Raw genomic sequence first — 20113 nt, 5'->3', positions numbered from 1 at the left:
GTCTCTGGCTTTGAAAGTTCACTTACAAGGTGGATTCTCAGTACAGTGCTAAAAAACACTGTCATTTTTACGCCCCTGATTAGGTGGCATTATAAGGGCGCCTCGTGAAGCACACACCTCCCGGTGTTGATCAACTCTGACTCTTGAGAGACAATACCTGTAATTACACTAGAGGAGCAAAAAGATCGATTCGATACTGAGCCCTGATGAAGGCCATACAGTGATGGTTGGGTCGCAACGTCTGGTTGGAATGTGATCAGTTTCGCGCCTGGATAACTCTGGAATCCCAGGGAGTTCTCTTGTATCTAATGAAATATATACCAGACGATTGTTTATATTAAAGTATGTTAATCATTTCACCACATGGAGTCCTGCGCTGTGTGCATTTTGTTATGTCAATACACTGAATCAAAACTGATTTAAAGGCCCTATGTAGTAATTGAGAGCAATACTTTGTGTCAAAGTTAATAACGTTGTACATGCTACTAGCACACACCGGTAAAGTATGCGTATGTTAAGGTGTGAATAAATCCCCCAAGCCACTTGTGTACAGTACATTTTAGAGTCTCCATTTCGGGTTGGGTCTAAGGGGATTGCCATATTAATCATTACCTTTCCTTCCCAAACACACATGCTTATGTTCATGGGTGATTGACACAGTGGAGCTTTAGCAAAACCTCCCTTTTGTACATTGACCCCAGGCGTGGGGGCACCAGCTACCTCTTCCGTAGAGGTCACCTGATGGACCTCCTGTAGTAGAGATGCACGTCGGTACATGATAAGGACTTCCCATGAATATTTGTCATCTCATTAACATTCACAGATGCATCTTTAATGTAACATGATGCGCCTTTATTTGAGCCCCAGTTTAAACGAGAAAAGAAGCCAGTTTGACAAACGTTTGAGGAAAACTGCCCCAGAATGTCCCTTGGCAGCTGTTACCCTTTTCTGCTGTGGTTTGTGTCCAGTTCATGTGTATCCTAATATTTTATGACGGATCTATAAGCTGTATGCAGGCGCCTAGACTAGTCTTCTGTTGGTTACCTTTGATGAAAGGTTTACCTGTTAATCTCTGCATAATTTGGGTGATGCCACGGTTTTCATGTGTTGACGTTTTAAATAAACTGGACCTGAGCACAAAGGGTTCAATCCGTGGGTGACTGTCATTAACTAGGTCTTGTCTTCGTGGCAGCCCCCCCCCCCCCCCGTCCCAAAATAAAAACCTCACTTGAAATCACGTCATATTATGCAGGCAATCGTCGTCATTTAAGAGGAAACGGAAAAAAACTTCAGTTTCCTCTTAACGACGTACGACGTCACCACGCAAGAATTAGAGGAAAAGGTTATGCGGTAAAAAATCATTCCGTTGTAACGCATGCGTGGTAAAGGCATGCGTTGCAACGGAATGCGTTGTATAAACATACAACCCATTGGATGGACAGGTTGTCGTGATCTTTGGACGGGTTGTGTCCCCTTGCTGCAGAGTGGGCAGTTCATATTGGTTGATGCTTCCTCAAGCAAGCCCGACCGAGTTAGCACAGCTCCATCGTGTCTGCTCGCTGTGGATGGAATGAGGACGACCAGGGGGCAATAAGGGAGAACGTGATTAATGTCTCCATTGTGGCATGTAGTCTTGGAGGTAATTTTCAAGGGGTCCGTCTGTGTGTAACGCCACTGACCATAAATGTCGCCTGAAATGGTATTTGAATAGTGCGAAGTACTAGGCATACATTAACACATACCTACACCGCACTGGTCAAATTTCAAGTTATTACTGTAGTACAGGATAGGAGAATGTAGGAACATTTTTGCAACTGCTTCTTTTACTCCAGTTCAGGTGTTTAAACTTTCTTAGTAGCTAATGCTCACGAAAACACGGCTTAGCCGAACCCTACATTGAGCTGCGCAGAGCGTAACCTGCATTACTGAAGGCGGGGTCGGAATTGTACTTACCAGAACGTTTTTGCCTTTTGTCTTTTCAGTCATAACTTGGAAGAAGAATTTGAATGGTTGAAGAAATCTGAAGTCCTTTATTACAGCACAGAAAAAAAAGGCAATGTGGGTTCGCAGTTCAAACACAACCCTTGGAGTATGAGATGTCACCAACAGCAACTGCAGCGTATGAAGGAAAATGCAAAGCACAGAAATCAATACAGTATCCTTCATGTTAAAGTAATGCCAAACTGCCTTGCACTGCATCAGATCCTACGGCCGCTGTGTTGCCCTGCGCCCTACAACAAAGCCCCTGCCTCCTAAAGTACAGCAACTGTCTTGCATTGCATCAGATCCCGTTGCCATTGCCTTGCACTGTATATATGACGTGCCCACTGCCTTGCATCAGAACCCATGGCAACTGCTGTGCTCTCTCTCTCTCGTCTCGCAACTACTGCTTTGTACTGCCTTGCATTGGTTCCCCCATCTGCTGCCTTTCCCTGCTGCTGTTGCTGCAGCCGCTACCTTACATAGGGTCAATTCCCGCAGCCAATGCCTTGCTTTGGGTCGGTTCCCACTGCCTTGCATTGGGTCGGTTCCCACTGCCTTGCATTGGGTCGGTTCCCACTGCCTTGCATTGGGTCGGTTCCCACTGCCTTGCAGTGGGTCGGTTCCCATGGCCGCTGCCTTGCAGTGGGTCGGTTCCCATGGCCGCTGCCTTGCATTGGGTCGGTTCCCGCTGCCTTGCATCGGGTCGGTTCCCGCTGCCTTGCATCGGGTCGGTTCCCGCTGCCTTGCATCAGGTCGGTTCCCGCTGCCTTGCATCAGGTCGGTTCCCGCTGCCTTGCATCAGGTCGGTTCCCGCTGCCTTGCATCAGGTCGGTTCCCGCTGCCTTGCATCAGGTCGGTTCCCGCTGCCTTGCATCAGGTCGGTTCCCGCTGCCTTGCATCAGGTCGGTTCCCGCTGCCTTGCATCAGGTCGGTTCCCGCTGCCTTGCATCAGGTCGGTTCCCACGACCACTGCCTTGCCCCGGCATTGGGTTCCCCCAGCCGCTGCCCTTGCCCGGCATTGGGTTCCCCCAGCCGCTGCCCTTGCCCGGCATTGGGTTCCCCCAGCCGCTGCCCTTGCCCGGCATTGGGTTCCCCCAGCCGCTGCCCTTGCCCGGCATTGGGTTCCCCCAGCCGCTGCCCTTGCCCGGCATTGGGTTCCCCCAGCCGCTGCCCTTGCCCGGCATTGGGTTCCCCCAGCCGCTGCCCTTGCCCGGCATTGGGTTCCCCCAGCCGCTGCCCTTGCCCGGCATTGGGTTCCCCCAGCCGCTGCCCTTGCCCGGCATTGGGTTCCCCCCAGCCGCTGCCCTTGCCCGGCATTGGGTTCCCCCAGCCGCTGCCTTGCCCGGCATTGGGTTCCCGCACCCGCTGCCTTACCCGGCATTGGGTTCCCGCAGCCGCTGCCTTGAAGTGGGTCAGCTTCCGCGGTTGCTGCCTTGAAATGGGTCAGCTTCCGCGGTTGCTGCCTTGCATTGGGACGGTTCCCGCTGCCTTGCATTGGGACGGTTCCCGCTGCCTTGCATTGGGACGGTTCCCGCTGCCTTGCATTGGGACGGTTCCCGCTGCCTTGCATTGGGACGGTTCCCGCTGCCTTGCATTGGGACGGTTCCCGCTGCCTTGCATTGGGACGGTTCCCGCTGCCTTGCATTGGGACGGTTCCCGCTGCCTTGCATTGGGACGGTTCCCGCTGCCTTGCATTGGGACGGTTCCCGCTGCCTTGCATTGGGACGGTTCCCGCTGCCTTGCATTGGGACGGTTCCCGCTGCCTTGCATTGGGACGGTTCCCGCTGCCTTGCATTGGGACGGTTCCCGCTGCCTTGCATTGGGACGGTTCCCGCTGCCTTGCATTGGGACGGTTCCCGCTGCCTTGCATTGGGACGGTTCCCGCTGCCTTGCATTGGGACGGTTCCCGCTGCCTTGCATTGGGACGGTTCCCGCTGCCTTGCATTGGGACGGTTCCCGCTGCCTTGCATTGGGACGGTTCCCGCTGCCTTGCATTGGGACGGTTCCCGCTGCCTTGCATTGGGACGGTTCCCGCTGCCTTGCATTGGGACGGTTCCCGCTGCCTTGCATTGGGACGGTTCCGCTGCCTTGCATTGGGACGGTTCCCGCTGCCTTGCATTGGGACGGTTCCCGCTGCCTTGCATTGGGACGGTTCCCGCTGCCTTGCATTGGGACGGTTCCCGCTGCCTTGCATTGGGACGGTTCCCGCTGCCTTGCATCGGGACGGTTCCCGCTGCCTTGCATCAGGTCGGTTCCCGCTGCCTTGCATTGGGACGGTTCCCGCTGCCTTGCAGTGGGCCGGTTCCCGCAGCCGCTGCCTTACCCAGCATTGGTTTCTGAAGCCACTGCCTTGAAGTGGGTCAGTTTCCGCAGTTGCTGCCTTGCATTGGGAGGGTTCCCGCTGCCTTGCAATCGGGACGGTTCCCGCTGCCTTGCATCGGGACGGTTCCCGCTGCCTTGCATCGGGACGGTTCCCGCTGCCTTGCATCGGGACGGTTCCCGCTGCCTTGCATCGGGACGGTTCCCGCTGCCTTGCATCGGGACGGTTCCCGCTGCCTTGCATCGGGACGGTTCCCGCTGCCTTGCATCGGGACGGTTCCCGCTGCCTTGCATCGGGACGGTTCCCGCTGCCTTGCATCGGGTCGGTTCCCGCTGCCTTGCATCGGGTCGGTTCCCGCTGCCTTGCATCGGGTCGGTTCCCGCTGCCTTGCATCGGGTCGGTTCCCGCTGCCCCTTCGCCCGTCGGTTCCCGCTGCCTTGCATCGGGTCGGTTCCCGCTGCCTTGCATCGGGTCGGTTCCGCTGCCTTGCATCGGGTCGGTTCCCGCTGCTTTGCATCGGGTCGGTTCCCGCTGCCTTGCATCGGGTCGGTTCCCGCTGCCTTGCATCAGGTCGGTTCCCGCTGCCTTGCATCAGGTCGGTTCCCGCCTGCCTTGCATCAGGTCGGTTCCCGCTGCCTTGCATCAGGTCGGTTCCCGCTGCCTTGCATCAGGTCGGTTCCCGCTGCCTTGCATCAGGTCGGTTCCGCTGCCTTGCATCAGGTCGGTTCCACGACCACTGCCTTCAGTCAGGTCGGTTCCCACGACCACTGCCTTCAGTCAGGTCGGTTCCCATGGCCTCTGCCTTGCCCCGGCATTGGGTTCCCCCAGCCGCTGCCCTGCCCGGCATTGGGTTCCCCCAGCCGCTGCCCTTGCCCGGCATTGGGTTCCCCCAGCCGCTGCCCTTGCCCGGCATTGGGTTCCCCCAGCCGCTGCCCTTGCCCGGCATTGGGTTCCCCCCGCCGCTGCCCTTGCCCGGCATTGGGTTCCCCCCAGCCGCTGCCCTTGCCCGGCATTGGGTTCCCCCCGCCGCTGCCCTTGCCCGGCATTGGGTTACCCCCAGCCGCTGCCCTTGCCGGCATTGGGTTCCCCCAGCCGCTGCCTTGCCCGCATTGGGTTCCCCCAGCCGCTGCCTTACCCGGCATTGGGTTCCCGCAGCCGCTGCCTTGAAGTGGGTCAGCTTCCGCGGTTGCTGCCTTGCATTGGGACGGTTCCCGCTGCCTTGCATTGGGACGGTTCCCGCTGCCTTGCATTGGGACGGTTCCCGCTGCCTTGCATTGGGACGGGTCCCGCTGCCTTGCATTGGGACGGTTCCCGCTGCCTTGCATTGGGACGGTTCCCGCTGCCCTTGCATTGGGACGGTTCCGCTGCCTTGCATTGGGACGGTTCCCGCTGCCTTGCATTGGGACGGTTCCCGCTGCCTTGCATTGGGACGGTTCCGCTGCCTTGCAGTGGGCCGGTTCCCGCAGCCGCTGCCTTACCCAGCATTGGTTTCTGAAGCCACTGGCCTTGAAGTGGGTCAGTTTCCGCAGTTGCTGCCTTGCATTGGGAGGGTTCCCGCTGCCTTGCATTGGGACGGTTCCCGCTGCCTTGCATTGGGACGGTTCCGCTGCCTTGCATTGGACGGTTCCCGCTGCCTTGCATTGGGACGGTTCCCGCTGCCTTGCATTGGGACGGTTCCCGCTGCCTTGCATTGGGACGGTTCCCGCTGCCTTGCATCGGGACGGGTTCCCGCTGCCTTGCATCGGGACGGTTCCCGCTGCCTTGCATCGGGACGGTTCCGCTGCCTTGCATCGGGACGGTTCCCGCTGCCTTGCATCGGGACGGTTCCCGCTGCCTTGCATCGGGACGGTTCCCGCTGCCTTGCATCGGGACGGTTCCCGCTGCCTTGCATCGGGACGGTTCCCGCTGCCTTGCATCGGGACGGTTCCCGCTGCCTTGCATCGGGTCGGTTCCCGCTGCCGTTGCATCGGGTCGGTTCCCGCTGCCTTTGCATCGGGTCGGTTCCCGCTGCCTTGCATCGGGTCGGTTCCCGCTGCCTTTGCATCGGGTCGGTTCCCGCTGCCTTGCATCGGGTCGGTTCCCGCTGCCTTGCATCGGGTCGGTTCCCGCTGCCTTGCATCGGGTCGGTTCCCGCTGCCTTGCATCGGGTCGGTTCCCGCTGCCTTGCATCGGGTCGGTTCCGCTGCCTTTGCATCAGGTCGGTTCCCGCTGCCTTGCATCAGGTCGGTTCCCGCTGCCTTGCATCAGGTCGGTTCCCACGACCACTGCCTTCAGTCAGGTCGGTTCCACGACCACTGCCTTCAGTCAGGTCGGTTCCCATGGCCTCTGCCTTGCCCCGGCATTGGGTTCCCCCAGCCGCTGCCCTGCCCGGCATTGGGTTCCCCCAGCCGCTGCCCTTGCCCGGCATTGGGTTCCCCCAGCCGCTGCCCTTGCCCGGCATTGGGTTCCCCCAGCCGCTGCCCTTGCCCGGCATTGGGTTCCCCCCGCCGCTGCCCTTGCCCGGCATTGGGTTCCCCCCAGCCGCTGCCCTTGCCCGGCATTGGGTTCCCCCCGCCGCTGCCCTTGCCCGGCATTGGGTTACCCCCAGCCGCTGCCCTTGCCCGGCATTGGGTTCCCCCAGCCGCTGCCTTGCCCGGCATTGGGTTCCCCCAGCCGCTGCCTTACCCGGCATTGGGTTCCCGCAGCCGCTGCCTTGAAGTGGGTCAGCTTCCGCGGTTGCTGCCTTGCATTGGGACGGTTCCCGCTGCCTTGCATTGGGACGGTTCCCGCTGCCTTGCATTGGGACGGTTCCCGCTGCCTTGCATTGGGACGGGTCCCGCTGCCTTGCATTGGGACGGTTCCCGCTGCATTGAAGTGGGCCGGTTCCCGCAGCCGCTGCCTTACCCAGCATTGGTTTCTGAAGCCACTGCCTTGAAGTGGGTCAGTTTCCGCAGTTGCTGCCTTGCATTGGGAAGGTTCCCGCTGCCTTGCATTGGGAGGGTTCCCGCTGCCTTGCATTGGGACGGTTCCCGCTGCCTTGCATTGGGACGGTTCCCGCTGCCTTGCATTGGGACGGTTCCCGCTGCCTTGCATTGGGACGGTTCCCGCTGCCTTGCATTGGGACGGTTCCCGCTGCCTTGCATTGGGACGGTTCCCGCTGCCTTGCATTGGGACGGTTCCCGCTGCCTTGCATTGGGACGGTTCCAGCTGCCTTGCAGTGGGTCGGTTCCCGTGGCCGCTGCCTTGCATTGGGTCGATTCCCACGGTCTGGTTCCCGCGGCCTCTGTCTTGCATCGGGTCGGTTCCCGCAGCCGCTGCCTTGCCCAGCATTGGTTTCTGGAGCCACTGCCTTTAATTGGGTTGGTTTCCGCTGTTGCTGGCTTGCATTGGTTCGGTTCCAGCTGCCGTGCATTGGGACGGTTCCTGCTGCAGTGCATTGGGTTGGGTTGGTTTGGTTCCCGCAGCCGCTGCCTTGCAGTGGGTCGGTTCCCGCAGCCGCTGCCTTGCAGTGGGTCGGTTCCCGCAGCCGCTGCCTTGCAGTGGATCAGTTCCCGCAGCCTTGCAGTGGGTCGGTTCCCGCAGCCGCTGCCTTGCAGTGGGTCGGTTCCCGCTGCCTTGCAGTGGGTCGGTTCCCGCAGCCGCTGCCTTGCAGTGGGTCGGTTGCCGCTGCCTTGCAGTGGGTCGGTTCCCACAGCCTTGCAGTGGGCCGGTTCCCGTAGCCGCTGCCTTGCAGTGGGCCGGTTCCCGCAGCCGCTGCCTTGCAGTGGGCCGGTTCCCGCAGTGGGCCGGTTCCCGCAGCCGCTGCCTTGCAGTGGGCCGGTTCCCGCAGCCGCTGCCTTGCAGTGGGCCGGTTCCCGCAGCCGCTGCCTTGCAGTGGGCCGGTTCCCGCAGCCGCTGCCTTGCAGTGGGTCGGTTCCCGCAGCCTTGCAGTGGGTCGGTTCCCGCAGCCTTGCAGTGGGTCGGTTCCCGCAGCCTTGCAGTGGGTCGGTTCCCGCAGCCTTGCAGTGGGTCGGTTCCCGCAGCCGCTGCCTTGCAGTGGGTCGGTTCCCGCAGCCACTGCCTTGCAGTGGGTCGGTTCCCGCGGCCGCTGCCTTGCAGTGGGTCGGTTCCCGCGGTCGCTGTCTTGCTTTGGGTCGGTTCCCGCAGCCGCTGCCTTGCATTGGGTCAGTTCCTGCAGCCAATGCCTTGCATTGGGTCAGTTCCTGCAGCCAATGCCTTGCATTGGGTCAGTTCCCGCAGCAGCTGCCTAGAATTCAGTCGCTTCCCGTAGCCGTTGATGTGCCCTGCATCAGTTCCTGCGGCCAACTCCATTGCATTAATTCCTGCAACAGTTTCCCTATATTGGGTCGAATACTGCAACAGCTGCCTTGCATTGTCAGTTACTGCGGCTCGCAGACTTTCATAAAATGAGTTGAAATGTATGTGTTGGACTTTGGCCCTTAGGGCAGGTTCACCCCTAGACTTTTCGCTTTAAATGGTGACCTGGCAATGGTGATTTTTGGATTCTGCGCACTTTCACTGTGTCCCAGTGGAAAGTGCGTGCGCACTCTGAGTGCATGTGCTGAGCTAGGCCTGCCCGCCCATAGGAATGCATGGGGAATGTATGTGTCTAGTAGGGAAGCGCCATTTCTAGACATGGCTGTACGTGTGCTGTGAGGGTGCTGGCGTGTGATTGGCTGGAGCTGGTTGGCATGCCAGGCTCAAGGAAGTCTGGTGGGAGATTAGCATGAGTGATGTGTGGGAGGAGTGTACCTGTGTCCTGGATGGGCTGGGTTTTCCCCACACAATGCTGGCTCCGCCCCCCTGTGGTGTGTCTAATGACCCAGGCCCTGCCAGTGAATAGAGAGGGTGGTTGAGGTAAACAGAGTACTCAAGAACCAGCTGCGACTGGTTCCGCCCCCACTCTGCACCCTCAGACAAAGGGAAATGGTGTATAAAAATGGGGCTGTGTCCCCACAGATGTTGTTCTCTTTCAGGATCCTGAGGGGGCTGTTGCTTCTGCTGGGCCAGAGGACCGCCACTTGGGGTGTCTCCCTGCCTGGAGACCCAGTGTGCTGGCTCTGGGCCCAGCCTTGCCCCTCTGCCTACTTCCCTGAACTTTGCTGGACTTTGCTTCTGCTAAGTGCCTGGGAGCGCTTTACTTGGGGCCCTAGCGCTTGAAAGCGCTTTCTTTTGGTCCTAGCGCTGAGGGAGCGCTTTATTGGCCTCTAGCGCTGTGAGAGCGCTTTATTTGGAATTGTAGCGCTTGGGAGCGCTGTGATTGCCCCCTGGCGCTTGGGAGCGCCTTATCTACCTTGTAAAGCGAGTGCCCACCTCGCTGGTTTTGAATAATCGAGCGCGTGCCCACCGCGCTTTATGGTAATTAAGGCCGGTGCCCACCCGGCATTGCCCCTCGAGATTCACCGCCGCAGCCCGGGGTGTTTAAAAACGTTGCCGGGCCGCTGCCAAGTGCGACCCGGAAGTGTTCTCGCCGGCCGGCCAATCGGAGAGCGGGCCGACCGGAAGTCCCGCCCCCGCAGCCGCGACCCGGAAGTCAGGCAGGCCGGGGGCAGGAGAGAGGCAGGCGGAAGCTGCTGCCTGCCGGGGCTCCATGAGAAGGGAGAGCCCCGGGGAGAAGAAGAGCCGCCGGGCAGAGGAGACGCGCTACTCCCCAGACCGAGGGAGCATCTGCAGAAGCCGGTGAGTGACTGCTCAGGGAGAGGGGGGCGTCGGGGCACATTGACGGTGCCCGCCCCTCCCCTCCAGTGCGAGGCTCACGGCGCCACATTTGTGTAGAGCCCAGAGAGGCTCCCGCCCACATCTTCATTAGAGCCCTGCGAGAGGCTCACAGCCCACATTTGTTTAGAGCCTAGAGAGGCTCTTTGGGTGCCATGTGTGATTAGAGCCCAGAGGAGGCTCCAGGGGGCATTTCCTTTTGCCCACCAGTGTGCTTGAGCCCACAAGGCTCCATCGTGTTGCCCCATCTTCACCCAGCTGCCCAGCACTTTGTGGGCAGATGCCACGTTTAGGACCCTGGACACAGGGCGTCCTAGCCCCAGAGAGGCCAGTTGGCCTAGGGACAGTCACAGGTGGTGACTTACGTGAGTTTGGCGCAATTGTACTTTCTATGCACCTCTGAATGTATTGTTTATGCGTCATGTGCCTTTACACCTCTGAATGAATGTTATGCATTGCATCATGTGTTTTGTTCTTACACCCCTACAGGTATTGTGATGTGTAGGTGGTTGTTTCCTCCTTAGTACAGGTGGTGCTAGTGAGGTCCTGGTTACCAGTAGTTACTGGTTGTGTGCTAAAAGTGCTTTTACATTCTATGTTTTACATTCTAAGTGCTATTTCTGACACTGTTACTTCTGATTCCTGACAGTGGTCCAGGTGGCCCTGTCTTGTAAATAATCCCTTGTAAATTCTGCCCGTGCCTCTGGCACATTGTAAAGTGTGTGTTTTATCTAATGTGTTTTGGTGTAATACAAAGGCTATTTTTATATAACCTTGTGTGGAGTTTCCTTTGTGGTGGGCCTGGGTGTTGTTGCTGGGGTGCGTGCGCAAATACTTAACTTACATCGCCTCCAAGTTTAGCCTTGCTGCTCGCGCCACGTTACCTAGAGGGTGAGCAGGGGTTATCTTGGCGTGTAACTCCCTTGCCCTGACTTGGGAGTGGTGGTCTCTGACTGACTTTGGTGAAAGCACTGGCCAGCCAGGGATCCCATTTCCAACAGTATGTAAACCAATGGTGAATATCAGCAATTTGTTTTAGGAAGTCGTCATTACTCAATTTTTCCTTAACCAATCAGAATTCATCTTGTTGGAAAATTTAACATGCCGGTACGAGGTTCCTTGTGTATTAGACCTGAAAATGGGGACTCGCCAGCATGGGGATGACGCATCGGAGGAGAAGAAAGCCAATCAAATCCGAAAATGTCAACAAAGCACTTCAGCAGTCATTGGCGTCAGAGTCTGCGGTATGCAGGTACGTTTCCAGAAGTAACGTTTGCTTTATGAAGAAATAACTTAACAAGTTGATTTGCGTGTTTCACAGGAGGGTAGGAAAAATTAGGCTTTCTAAACGCTGGCTCTTGCACGGCTATATTCACATCTTCTTTTTTTCGTAATGCTTCCCCGACCCCCTCTCCCTCTTTACTTCAACTTTTTTTATTCCTATGATATTAATATTAAAATGATCTATCTACGTAGCATCATGCTTGGTCAGTATCCGCTGTGTAAGGCCAAATCATAACTGTTCACCTGCTGGGGTTGAAGGTTAAAACGAGTTAGAGGTCTTGGTTTTGAAGCGTATGCTATTCTAAATGTTGAGCATACCCCCTCCCCCCAACCCTCTCCCGGATTCTTGACATACCAGCCGCCACCTGTGGGATTCTTGTATGTCCGGGCCGCCACCTGTGGGATTCTTGTATGTCTGGGCCGCCACCTGTGGAATTCTTGGATGTCTGGGCCGCCACCTGTGGGATTCTTGGATGTCTGGGCCGCCACCTGTGGGATTCTTGGATGTCCGGGCTGCCACCTGTGGGATTCTTGGATGTCCGGGCTGCCACCTGTGGGATTCTTGGATGTCCGGGCCGCCTCTTGTGAGATTCTTGGTTGTCCGGGCTGCGTCTTGTGGGATTCTTGGATGTCCGTGCCGCCACCTGTGGGATTCTTGGATGTCCGTGCCGCCACCTGTGGGATTCTTGAATGTCCGGGCCGCCACCTATGGGATTCTTGAATGTCCGGGCCGCCACCTATGGGATTCTCGAATGTCCGGGCCGCCACCTATGGGATTCTTGGATGTCTGGGCCGCCACCTGTGGGATTCTTGGATGTCCGGGCCGCCACCTGCTGGATTCTTGAATGTCCGGGCCGCCACCTATGGGATTCTTGGATGTCTGGGCCGCCACCTATGGGATTCTTGGATGTCTGGGCCGCCACCTATGGGATTCTTGGATGTCTGGGCCGCCACCTGTGGGATTCTTGGATGTCCGGGCCGCCACCTGCGGGATTCTTGGATGTCTGGCCCACCACCTATGGGATTCTTGGATGTCCGGGCCAGCACCTGTGGGATTCTTGGATGTCCGGGCCGCCACCTGCGGGATTCTTGGATGTCTGGCCCACCACTTATGGGATTCTTGGATGTCCGGGCCAGCACCTGTGGGATACTGGATGTCGAGGTATCGGTCCTCTGTAGGATCCTTGGTCTCGAAGCATCGGTCCTCTGTGGGATCCTTGGTCTCGAAGCATCCATCCCCAGTGGGATTCTTGATGTGGAGACCACCCACATCCCAAGGGATTTTTAATGTTGAGGCAATTCCCCCCCCCCCCCTTGTGGGATTCTTGATGCTGAGGCCACCCCCTTGTGGGATTGTTGGTACCGAGGCGGTTGCCGTTCTATGGTTTGATCCCCAAGACCGTGTGGCATTTGGCCTCATGGCCAACTGTTGTATAATGTCAAGTGTTGACACCACCCCCCTGTGCGTTTGTGTTGTGCTGGTACTTTCCTGTGTGAGATTCTGAGTATCAACAGGTCTCGCTCTAAGGGTTTCTACCTGTGGCGGTGCCTTCACTGTCTGATTGTGTTTTGAGGCTGTGCCCTCTGGGATTCTCCATGCCTGCCATCTGGCTGATTTAGCTGGGCTATTCTTATTTATGCAATGTGTTGAAGTAGTTGTTCCTGTCCAGACATGGGTTGACTAGTTTTGTATCTGGGAACTGGTTAAAGAAGCAACTGGCAGCGTGTAAATAAATATTTGCCTCATAAGATCGATGATGGTGGCCAAATTATCGAGTCTAACTGACCTGGCACACACAACCTCAGAACGTATATTTTAATAATCATTTCTCCACCCAAACCAGGGGGTGCCTTCCTAGGTGGTATCCCTTTCCTACGTGCGTTTTTTGCTTCACGTCAGCGGGTGTAGGCTGTAATTGATGTTAATCAGCACCGAGAAACAAGTGTCAAGATTGCACATGTTCTAACACGATTTCTAAAGCCCCTGCAATAAGGTGTTTGTAATCTCACAAACAACTTTTATCTCCGAGCGGAAACTTTCAAACCTAATTCTCTGGGGAATGTTAAGAATCTGAGCTGTGTTTATGCTGCAGTTACCAGTTATTTTCCACTCCAGAATCCGTTGTTGTAGGTAAAACATGCCTTCTTGTTAATATTATTATTATTGCATTTGTTAAGCGCATCTTTCACCTCAAAAGTGTATCCTGGTGCTCACTTAATTAAAAACAGAGAAAACTTTACGTCCGTATCTGGCAGACCAGCTATCTGGCAAATAAGTGGGTTTTAAGATCTTTCCTGCACTGAAGCAAGCCATTAAAGGCTCTCAAGGAGCCTGCCAATTTATTGCATAATTGAACTGCCCTCACCCAGAAGGCCCGACCCCCATATCTAATTTTCCATAATTTCGGAATACGTAAGAGAGAGGCCGATGAAGAGTGTTCGTCCCTAGCTGGTCTACAGCACTTGAAGTTTCTTTGTAACCGCATTGGGGTTGTTCCCTTTATTGCTTTATACGCATTGCATAGTGATTTAAATGAGATCCTTTCCTTTACCGGAAGCCAATGAAGTTCCTTCATGGTGCCCGATGAGGAGGCTCGCCCAGGTTGATCTAGTGCAAGGTTTGCTGCTGCCGCTTGCACTCTGTGCAGTCAGTCTGGGGCTCTTCGTAGCAGGGCATTACAGTACTCGATTCTACTTAAGGCTGTGCTTTGAACCACTACCTTACTTGTATGTCGTGGCAGCAGTGGTACAGTTTTTCTTCACCTTCGTTGTAATGCAAAACCTGTTGCTGCTGTCTTATTATAACAAAACATAAAGATCCACCTCTAAGGAGGGTTCTCTTGACAGTTTCCCATTGTCAAAAAAGTGTGTTTCTATATTGGTTGGACGCACACAGTGTTTGCTTAAATACCCCTCACACATCAAAAGGGCCCTTGGTGTCATGCTTCATCATAGGGGTCTTCCCGCCCACCTGCGGGACGAGGCGTGCTACGACCTGCGACTACGCAGGAGCACTGATCTTCCAGTGCTATGTGTGGTGTAGGAGTAGTGAGAAGAAGGGTCAAGAGTGAATACGAAAAGTGAATTTAAAAAGGACCTGACCTTATGGACTTGAGAAACTTTAATAGGTGATTGAGGCTGGTACTGTTAAAATGGTGGTTTGGAGATGTCCTGCGTGTAATGTGCGGATACTCCTGATCAAGTCAATATGTTTCGCAGCATCGGGGCTTCTTCATCAGGACTGAAACTGATCCCTCCAGTACTCACTATGTTGCTATCAAATGTGATAAGATTGTGTGCTATATGCAAAAAAGTGAAAAATGCAAAATAATATGCACTTTATACAGTACCCATTGGTATTTCTAAAATGTTAGTTAGGATGTGTAGGAGACAATGCTCCATGGGCCTCTAGAACGGGTGGGAAGGGTGTTGACACTGTATTGTAGTAGTCTACACTGCATCGCTCAAGATAACGCTATCCCGCGGCTCCGTGGTATTGACATGTTTCTCCATGGAGAGCTAGTGTACTCCCAGATTATGCACTGATTGCGATGTCTCTAGGTTGCCTTTGCTGGACCATGGCCAGAAGTTGTTTGGGAGCGTATATGGAGATATGGAAGGAGAGCAACATCAAAATTCAGTTTCATCTCCATTAATTTTAATGAATTGATGTTCAGCCAATTTGCAGCCTCTCTTAGACAGTTATGGAATGCTTCTAGTGAGATGTATGTTAGTGCCGTCGGCTTAGTTTACAAAGCTCAAGCCGTAAGATTGAATGTGTCATTAATGGGCATTAAATAAGTGTCATTAATGGCTATAGGTAAAATATTAAGGAGGATAGGGCTAAGAGAGCTGAGCCATTAGGTACCCTGTGTTCTACTTTTATTAATTCTGAATAAATGGGTGGCATCGTGTGAGTTGTATTTGTTAAGTAGGATTTGATCCACTTCAGCAGTGTCCAACTCGCACCTATCTCTACTGTTGTCTTCTGACATTCTGCAGTTTCTCACTCCAGCTTTTTCTCTCTCTCTCCTCAGGTCTACCAGACGGGCACTGGCCAGCTAATGTTTATGAACAAGTACCACGGGAGGAAGCTGACGGTTCAAGGATTTAAGGAAGCACTTTACCAGTTCTTTCATAATGGAAGATACTTACACCGGGAACTCTTTGAGCCTGTGATTAAAAAACTGACAGAACTCAAAACTGTTTTAGAAAAACAGGAGTCTTACCGGTTCTACTCCAGTTCGTTGCTCATCATTTACGATGGGAAGGGTTTACAGGAGGTGGTGGTGGACTCGGACCCAGAATATCTTGAGGACCTGTCGGAGTCGTCGTCGGACGAGTCTGCTGGAGCCTTCGCTAACAAGCCTGCAGCGAGCACGGTGGATATCCGAATGATAGACTTTGCACACACCACTTGCAGGTTCTATGGCGAAGACAGCGTTGTACACGAAGGCCTTGACTCTGGTTACATTTTTGGACTTCAAAACTTAATAACTATTATAAAAGAAATAAGGGATGAAAGCAGTGAATAAAAGAGTTGAACACATTGAATTTGTACAAAGCACTAGTGACTGTATTCCGAATTATTAACCACTTTCTGGTGGTAGGAATCTGCACAGCTTCTGAAGGGAAAGTTCCTTCAGAAATTGATACTGTCAGAAGAGGGCATTTACTTCAAGTGGTGCTGGACACGCACCCACAAACCCTGGTACCCTTATTTATTTCATAAACATTCCATATTTGACAATTCAAATACCTCTGTTACTCCTGTGTCTATATGTTCTAATAAACCTATTTTTGCTTCATTGTATGTGACGTGAATGTAATTCCTGAGGATGTTCCCCTTGTTTCTGTAACCAGAAAGTATTTGGCCCCTACCACGCAGAGGGGCTGGAGTTACTCCTAGTCTAAGGCAAGATGTTAAGTTCGATCGACCCAGCCATGGCAAAAGGTTTAAGGATGTGCACAAGATGTCTTGATGCGTGCTGGCGTGTCTGCCTAGTTGACGTGTTTTCTGATTTCCAGCATTTCAATTCGTTGTTGCCTGGCTGGTGCCTATGATGATTTCTTTTAGTGTTACTTGGACAGCATTGTCTCTGCTGTGGGTGCGGTGTACAGGCTAGGTTGAATGCGGAGTACTGCAGACACCACTGCCCAGCCCTGCATTTCCAGCATTTAAGCAGAGGCACGGTACATAAAACCGGAAATTAGCAGCGAGATGAAATTGACTTTTTCCAAAGTTGACCAACATCAAAGACGAGGAATGCAATGAAAGCCACAAAAGTAGCAAATTAAACCAGTGAACTGCCTGTCTCCATAATATTCCAAAAGCAAACTCCTCTTTCGTGTTAATATTTACACGGACAACTCGTTTTTACTGGTGGCATACTGGTGTTATTAAATTGTTCTGCGAGTGCACAAATGTGATTACTGGAATGCATTTGTTATTGAGTCCAGAAGTGCTGGCCCCGCTGTTCCCATGCCGGGTACACAAGCAGGCCTCTTTTCGTTAACTGTTTACTGTACAGTTTCGGTTCCTGCCCAGTTTTTGTTTATCATGATCTGTGGGCTTTCCCTCTTAACTATTGAGGTAGGTTACTTGGAAGCTTGAGTCTCCAACTTGAAATTGTTAGATAACCGTTACTGAACTGACCCATACGTCAGATAAATGTGGTTCTGATTTTATTTAGTTTATTCAAACCTGGAAACTGTACATCATTACTGGTGTGGCTCCTGCGAGCGATGCGGTCATCTGTCCAAATGTAGCGTGATCAGCCATGTTGGTCATCCATGATCTGAGGAAACCTGTAAGGATGTGTTGTTTCGCCACCATGTTAAGTATGTCATCCCAGATTGCGGAGTCCATTTCGTGAAAGATCTGGAAATCCTAATTGGTTGGAGTCTAGGTCTTTCTAGAGTTGTCCATTTGAAGCGTTCCTAGCTTTAAACACAAGGCAAATCTTTTTTTTGTCAAAGGTGGTGGTGTGCTATTCAGTTTTTTAATAGAATTTGTTTGATACTTTCAAGCGGGCCTTCAAACGCTGCTGACCATAGACCCAGAGAAAGATCCAGCTGGAACGGCTTTAGGAAGTTACTGAAGGGGCTTGGAAGAGACCTATTTCTTTGGATTCACATCCATGGAAATAATAATAGGGTAGTTGAGTTGTATTGCGTGTTGGGCTTGGACTCCGTATTTAGGAGGCCATCCTGTTCAATTGCCTGTATGGTGTCCTTTTGGGGTTGCTGTTCGTGAGGTTCAGCATTGACTGTTACCTTTCGTCTCTGGAAGGAGGATTCGGGGTCGTGGGTTAGTTGTGTTCTACTAAATAGGGGTTGCCTTCTTTTTAAGCAGTACTTGGCTATAAATGTCTGTGAAACACCCCGAGTTCTGTATGAGAGCGCTCTCCAAAGAACAGTAGCACCCCCTGACCAGAACAAGAAGCCTTCACCCTCAGACTGCAGACCACATTAGGATTCTGTTATCCTCCATGTCATTGCCACTGCCAACCCACCACCAATAGCCCACCTCCTCGACTCATTTTCACCAACAAATGGTTTTCTGACGTTATGGCGACGACCCAAAATTAAGAATGTTAGGCTGCCGACCCTCCATTTTGGGGAATGAATGTCTTTGACCAGAAACCCCAACAGAGCTGCCTTGCAATCCCAGAGCAAGTATATCCATGCAAAAAATAAACTATATTAGAATTTCTGACAAATTACGAATTGTAAAATAAAATTGGGGAGGTCAAAGAAAAAGTGGCAGCAGGAGAGAGAAAATCTAAGTTAAATACAGAAGCAGGGGGCTAGACGAAAATACATGAAAGCTAAAGGGCCATACATGCCGGAGGGTGGTGTAAGTTGAAGAGGAGAGAGGAAGGGGAATTTAAGATCAATCGGAGGGATTAAAGGGAAGAAAACCTCTTAAGAAAATAAAGGGGAAACAAGTTAACACATGAGTACCATTTCAAAGGGGGAGAGCAAAGTTGTTTCAATATGCTGATGCAATGGATAATTTAAACAAAAAGATCTATTGTAAGCATCTTCCAGGAACATAAAATGCGCTCACCATGTGCTTACAATACACACACACACACTCTCTGAAGCTGTTCACTAGTGAGGTCTTTTTTTAAAAGAAACCAAAGATTAAAAAAAAACTTTCAGTTGTGAAATGCATTTTACTATTACTTTACGTGAAGGAGACAAGAAATTGTCACCCAACCAAACACTCAAAATGCAGACCGCAACACTGAGCACAAATTCATCTAAACACTTTATAGCATCCACTTGATAAAGGAGACTGGGAATAAATCGCCATGTAAGTTGGCACCTGTAGTGCAGGCAAAATAAATAGGCATTTTAAATTAAAAAGCATATTTTGAAAGAGCTTTTGCCACTGAAGAGAAAGGAACTGTTTTTAAACAGCTGTGAACAATGGACAAAAGCGTTATGCAGTCATTCGAAGAGAAACAGTGGGTAAAGTGGGCTGACCTATGCGGTGGTGGATACAAACAGGCCAGTGGGTGAATCCTGCTGACCAAGAGACCCACTACTTATGCATACTATGTATTCAGTTTGAGTAAAACAGTCTGACAAGACTGCTAAGGCGGTCTCCAAGGGTGAGGTGAAAAAAAAAAAAAAACTGGCCTTTAAAAGGTTTTCACCAGGAAAGGCATCCAAATGGTTAGTTCCATCAACACGATGAAAGCCATTCTAAGCGAAAAATGTTACAAAAGGTTTTATGAAAAAGGTTGTCATCGATTTTTAAGGTTGTATTTTCAAATTTACAGAGCGCCATGCTAGTATATGGCATGTTTCCTATGACACAAACCCCAGTGGCTGGGGGGAGGTGAGGGTGGAGGTGGGGGGGGGGGTGGCTGCAGGTATTGGAGTGCTGAATACAACCTAAAAATAATAGTTCCTTAAATGTGAGCTATGAAAGGTCACGTGTCAGCCAGTCAAAAGGATAGTAAAGAGGCTATGCTGCATGGGAGGGACAAACAAGAAGAGGAAGCCAAGCCATTGACTAAGAAGCAAGCATGTTCTTACCAATGGTAAGCAATGGGTGGACTCTGCGCACACTGAGTTTTTTTAGTCTTTCGCCTACAGACAGCTAAACAAAAGCTGGCTGGTAGGCAAGACCTAAAAAGGTGCTTCATCACCTTGACCCACTCTAACTGCTACGCTAGAACAGTCTCCTGCAAATTCGTCATTGGAATGCTTAGTTGCAAGGTGCACACCTAACTAACAAATATTTAGTCATTGCAAAAATATTCAATCCCTCTGAACATAATCCTGGCTTCCCAGATTAACCGGATTGACGTTATTCTTACAGATTTTACCACCAAAGATTGTGGCAATTGGTTAGTCTAACACGTGGGTGAGCACATCGAGCAACAATCGTGCTCATAGCCTAATTGAAAATAATGCGTACTCCATGCCTCACCCAGATTTTTATAGATCCTGCAGGTCACGCCCATAACCTACTTTTTACTCTCCATATTTAAAAGTCAACGAGCAGGTTAAACTTCAGATTTTAACAGATTACTCATTGGTCACTTTTTACCTCCTGGACACTTGGAATCAGTCTTGTTTACACCACGGTGTCCAACATCTAAAAATCACTGCTAAAGATGTCGATAATTATGAATTTTACAAGCCAATACAACCCAACCCCATCTTCTAGCACAATGATTCACAATCAACAAGCATTGCATGCAGAGGCAATAGGCATCGCCTATATGAACTCTATTGGTTTCGCCTGTGTCTTTTACCCATTGTGTACGGAAGTGTGGCTGTGCACCAGGGCTAAAACTAAAGTTTAAAAAA

At 52.5% G+C, this 20113-nt stretch overlaps 1 protein-coding gene across 5 annotated transcripts in view; it reads left to right on the top strand.

Moving 5' to 3' along the window:
- The window catches only part of IP6K2 (inositol hexakisphosphate kinase 2), a 33572-nt gene extending 17483 nt beyond the window's left edge, over nucleotides 1-16089 (top strand). For all 5 annotated transcript variants that reach the window (XM_078661787.1, XM_078661789.1, XM_078661790.1 and 2 more), the window contains 3 exons: nucleotides 1983-2155; nucleotides 11074-11249; nucleotides 15319-16089. In XM_078661787.1, the coding sequence (XP_078517913.1) occupies nucleotides 1983-2155; nucleotides 11074-11249; nucleotides 15319-15816 (847 nt within the window). In that variant the 3' untranslated portion in view covers nucleotides 15817-16089. The remainder of the gene's footprint in view (nucleotides 1-1982; nucleotides 2156-11073; nucleotides 11250-15318) is intronic.
- Nucleotides 16090-20113: the final 4024 nt, after the last annotated feature.

Source organism: Lissotriton helveticus, chromosome 9 (assembly GCF_964261635.1).
Source record: "Lissotriton helveticus chromosome 9, aLisHel1.1, whole genome shotgun sequence".
In the NCBI taxonomy this organism is placed as follows: Eukaryota; Metazoa; Chordata; class Amphibia; order Caudata; family Salamandridae; genus Lissotriton; species Lissotriton helveticus.
This window is presented reverse-complemented; position numbering and strand designations above follow the sequence as displayed.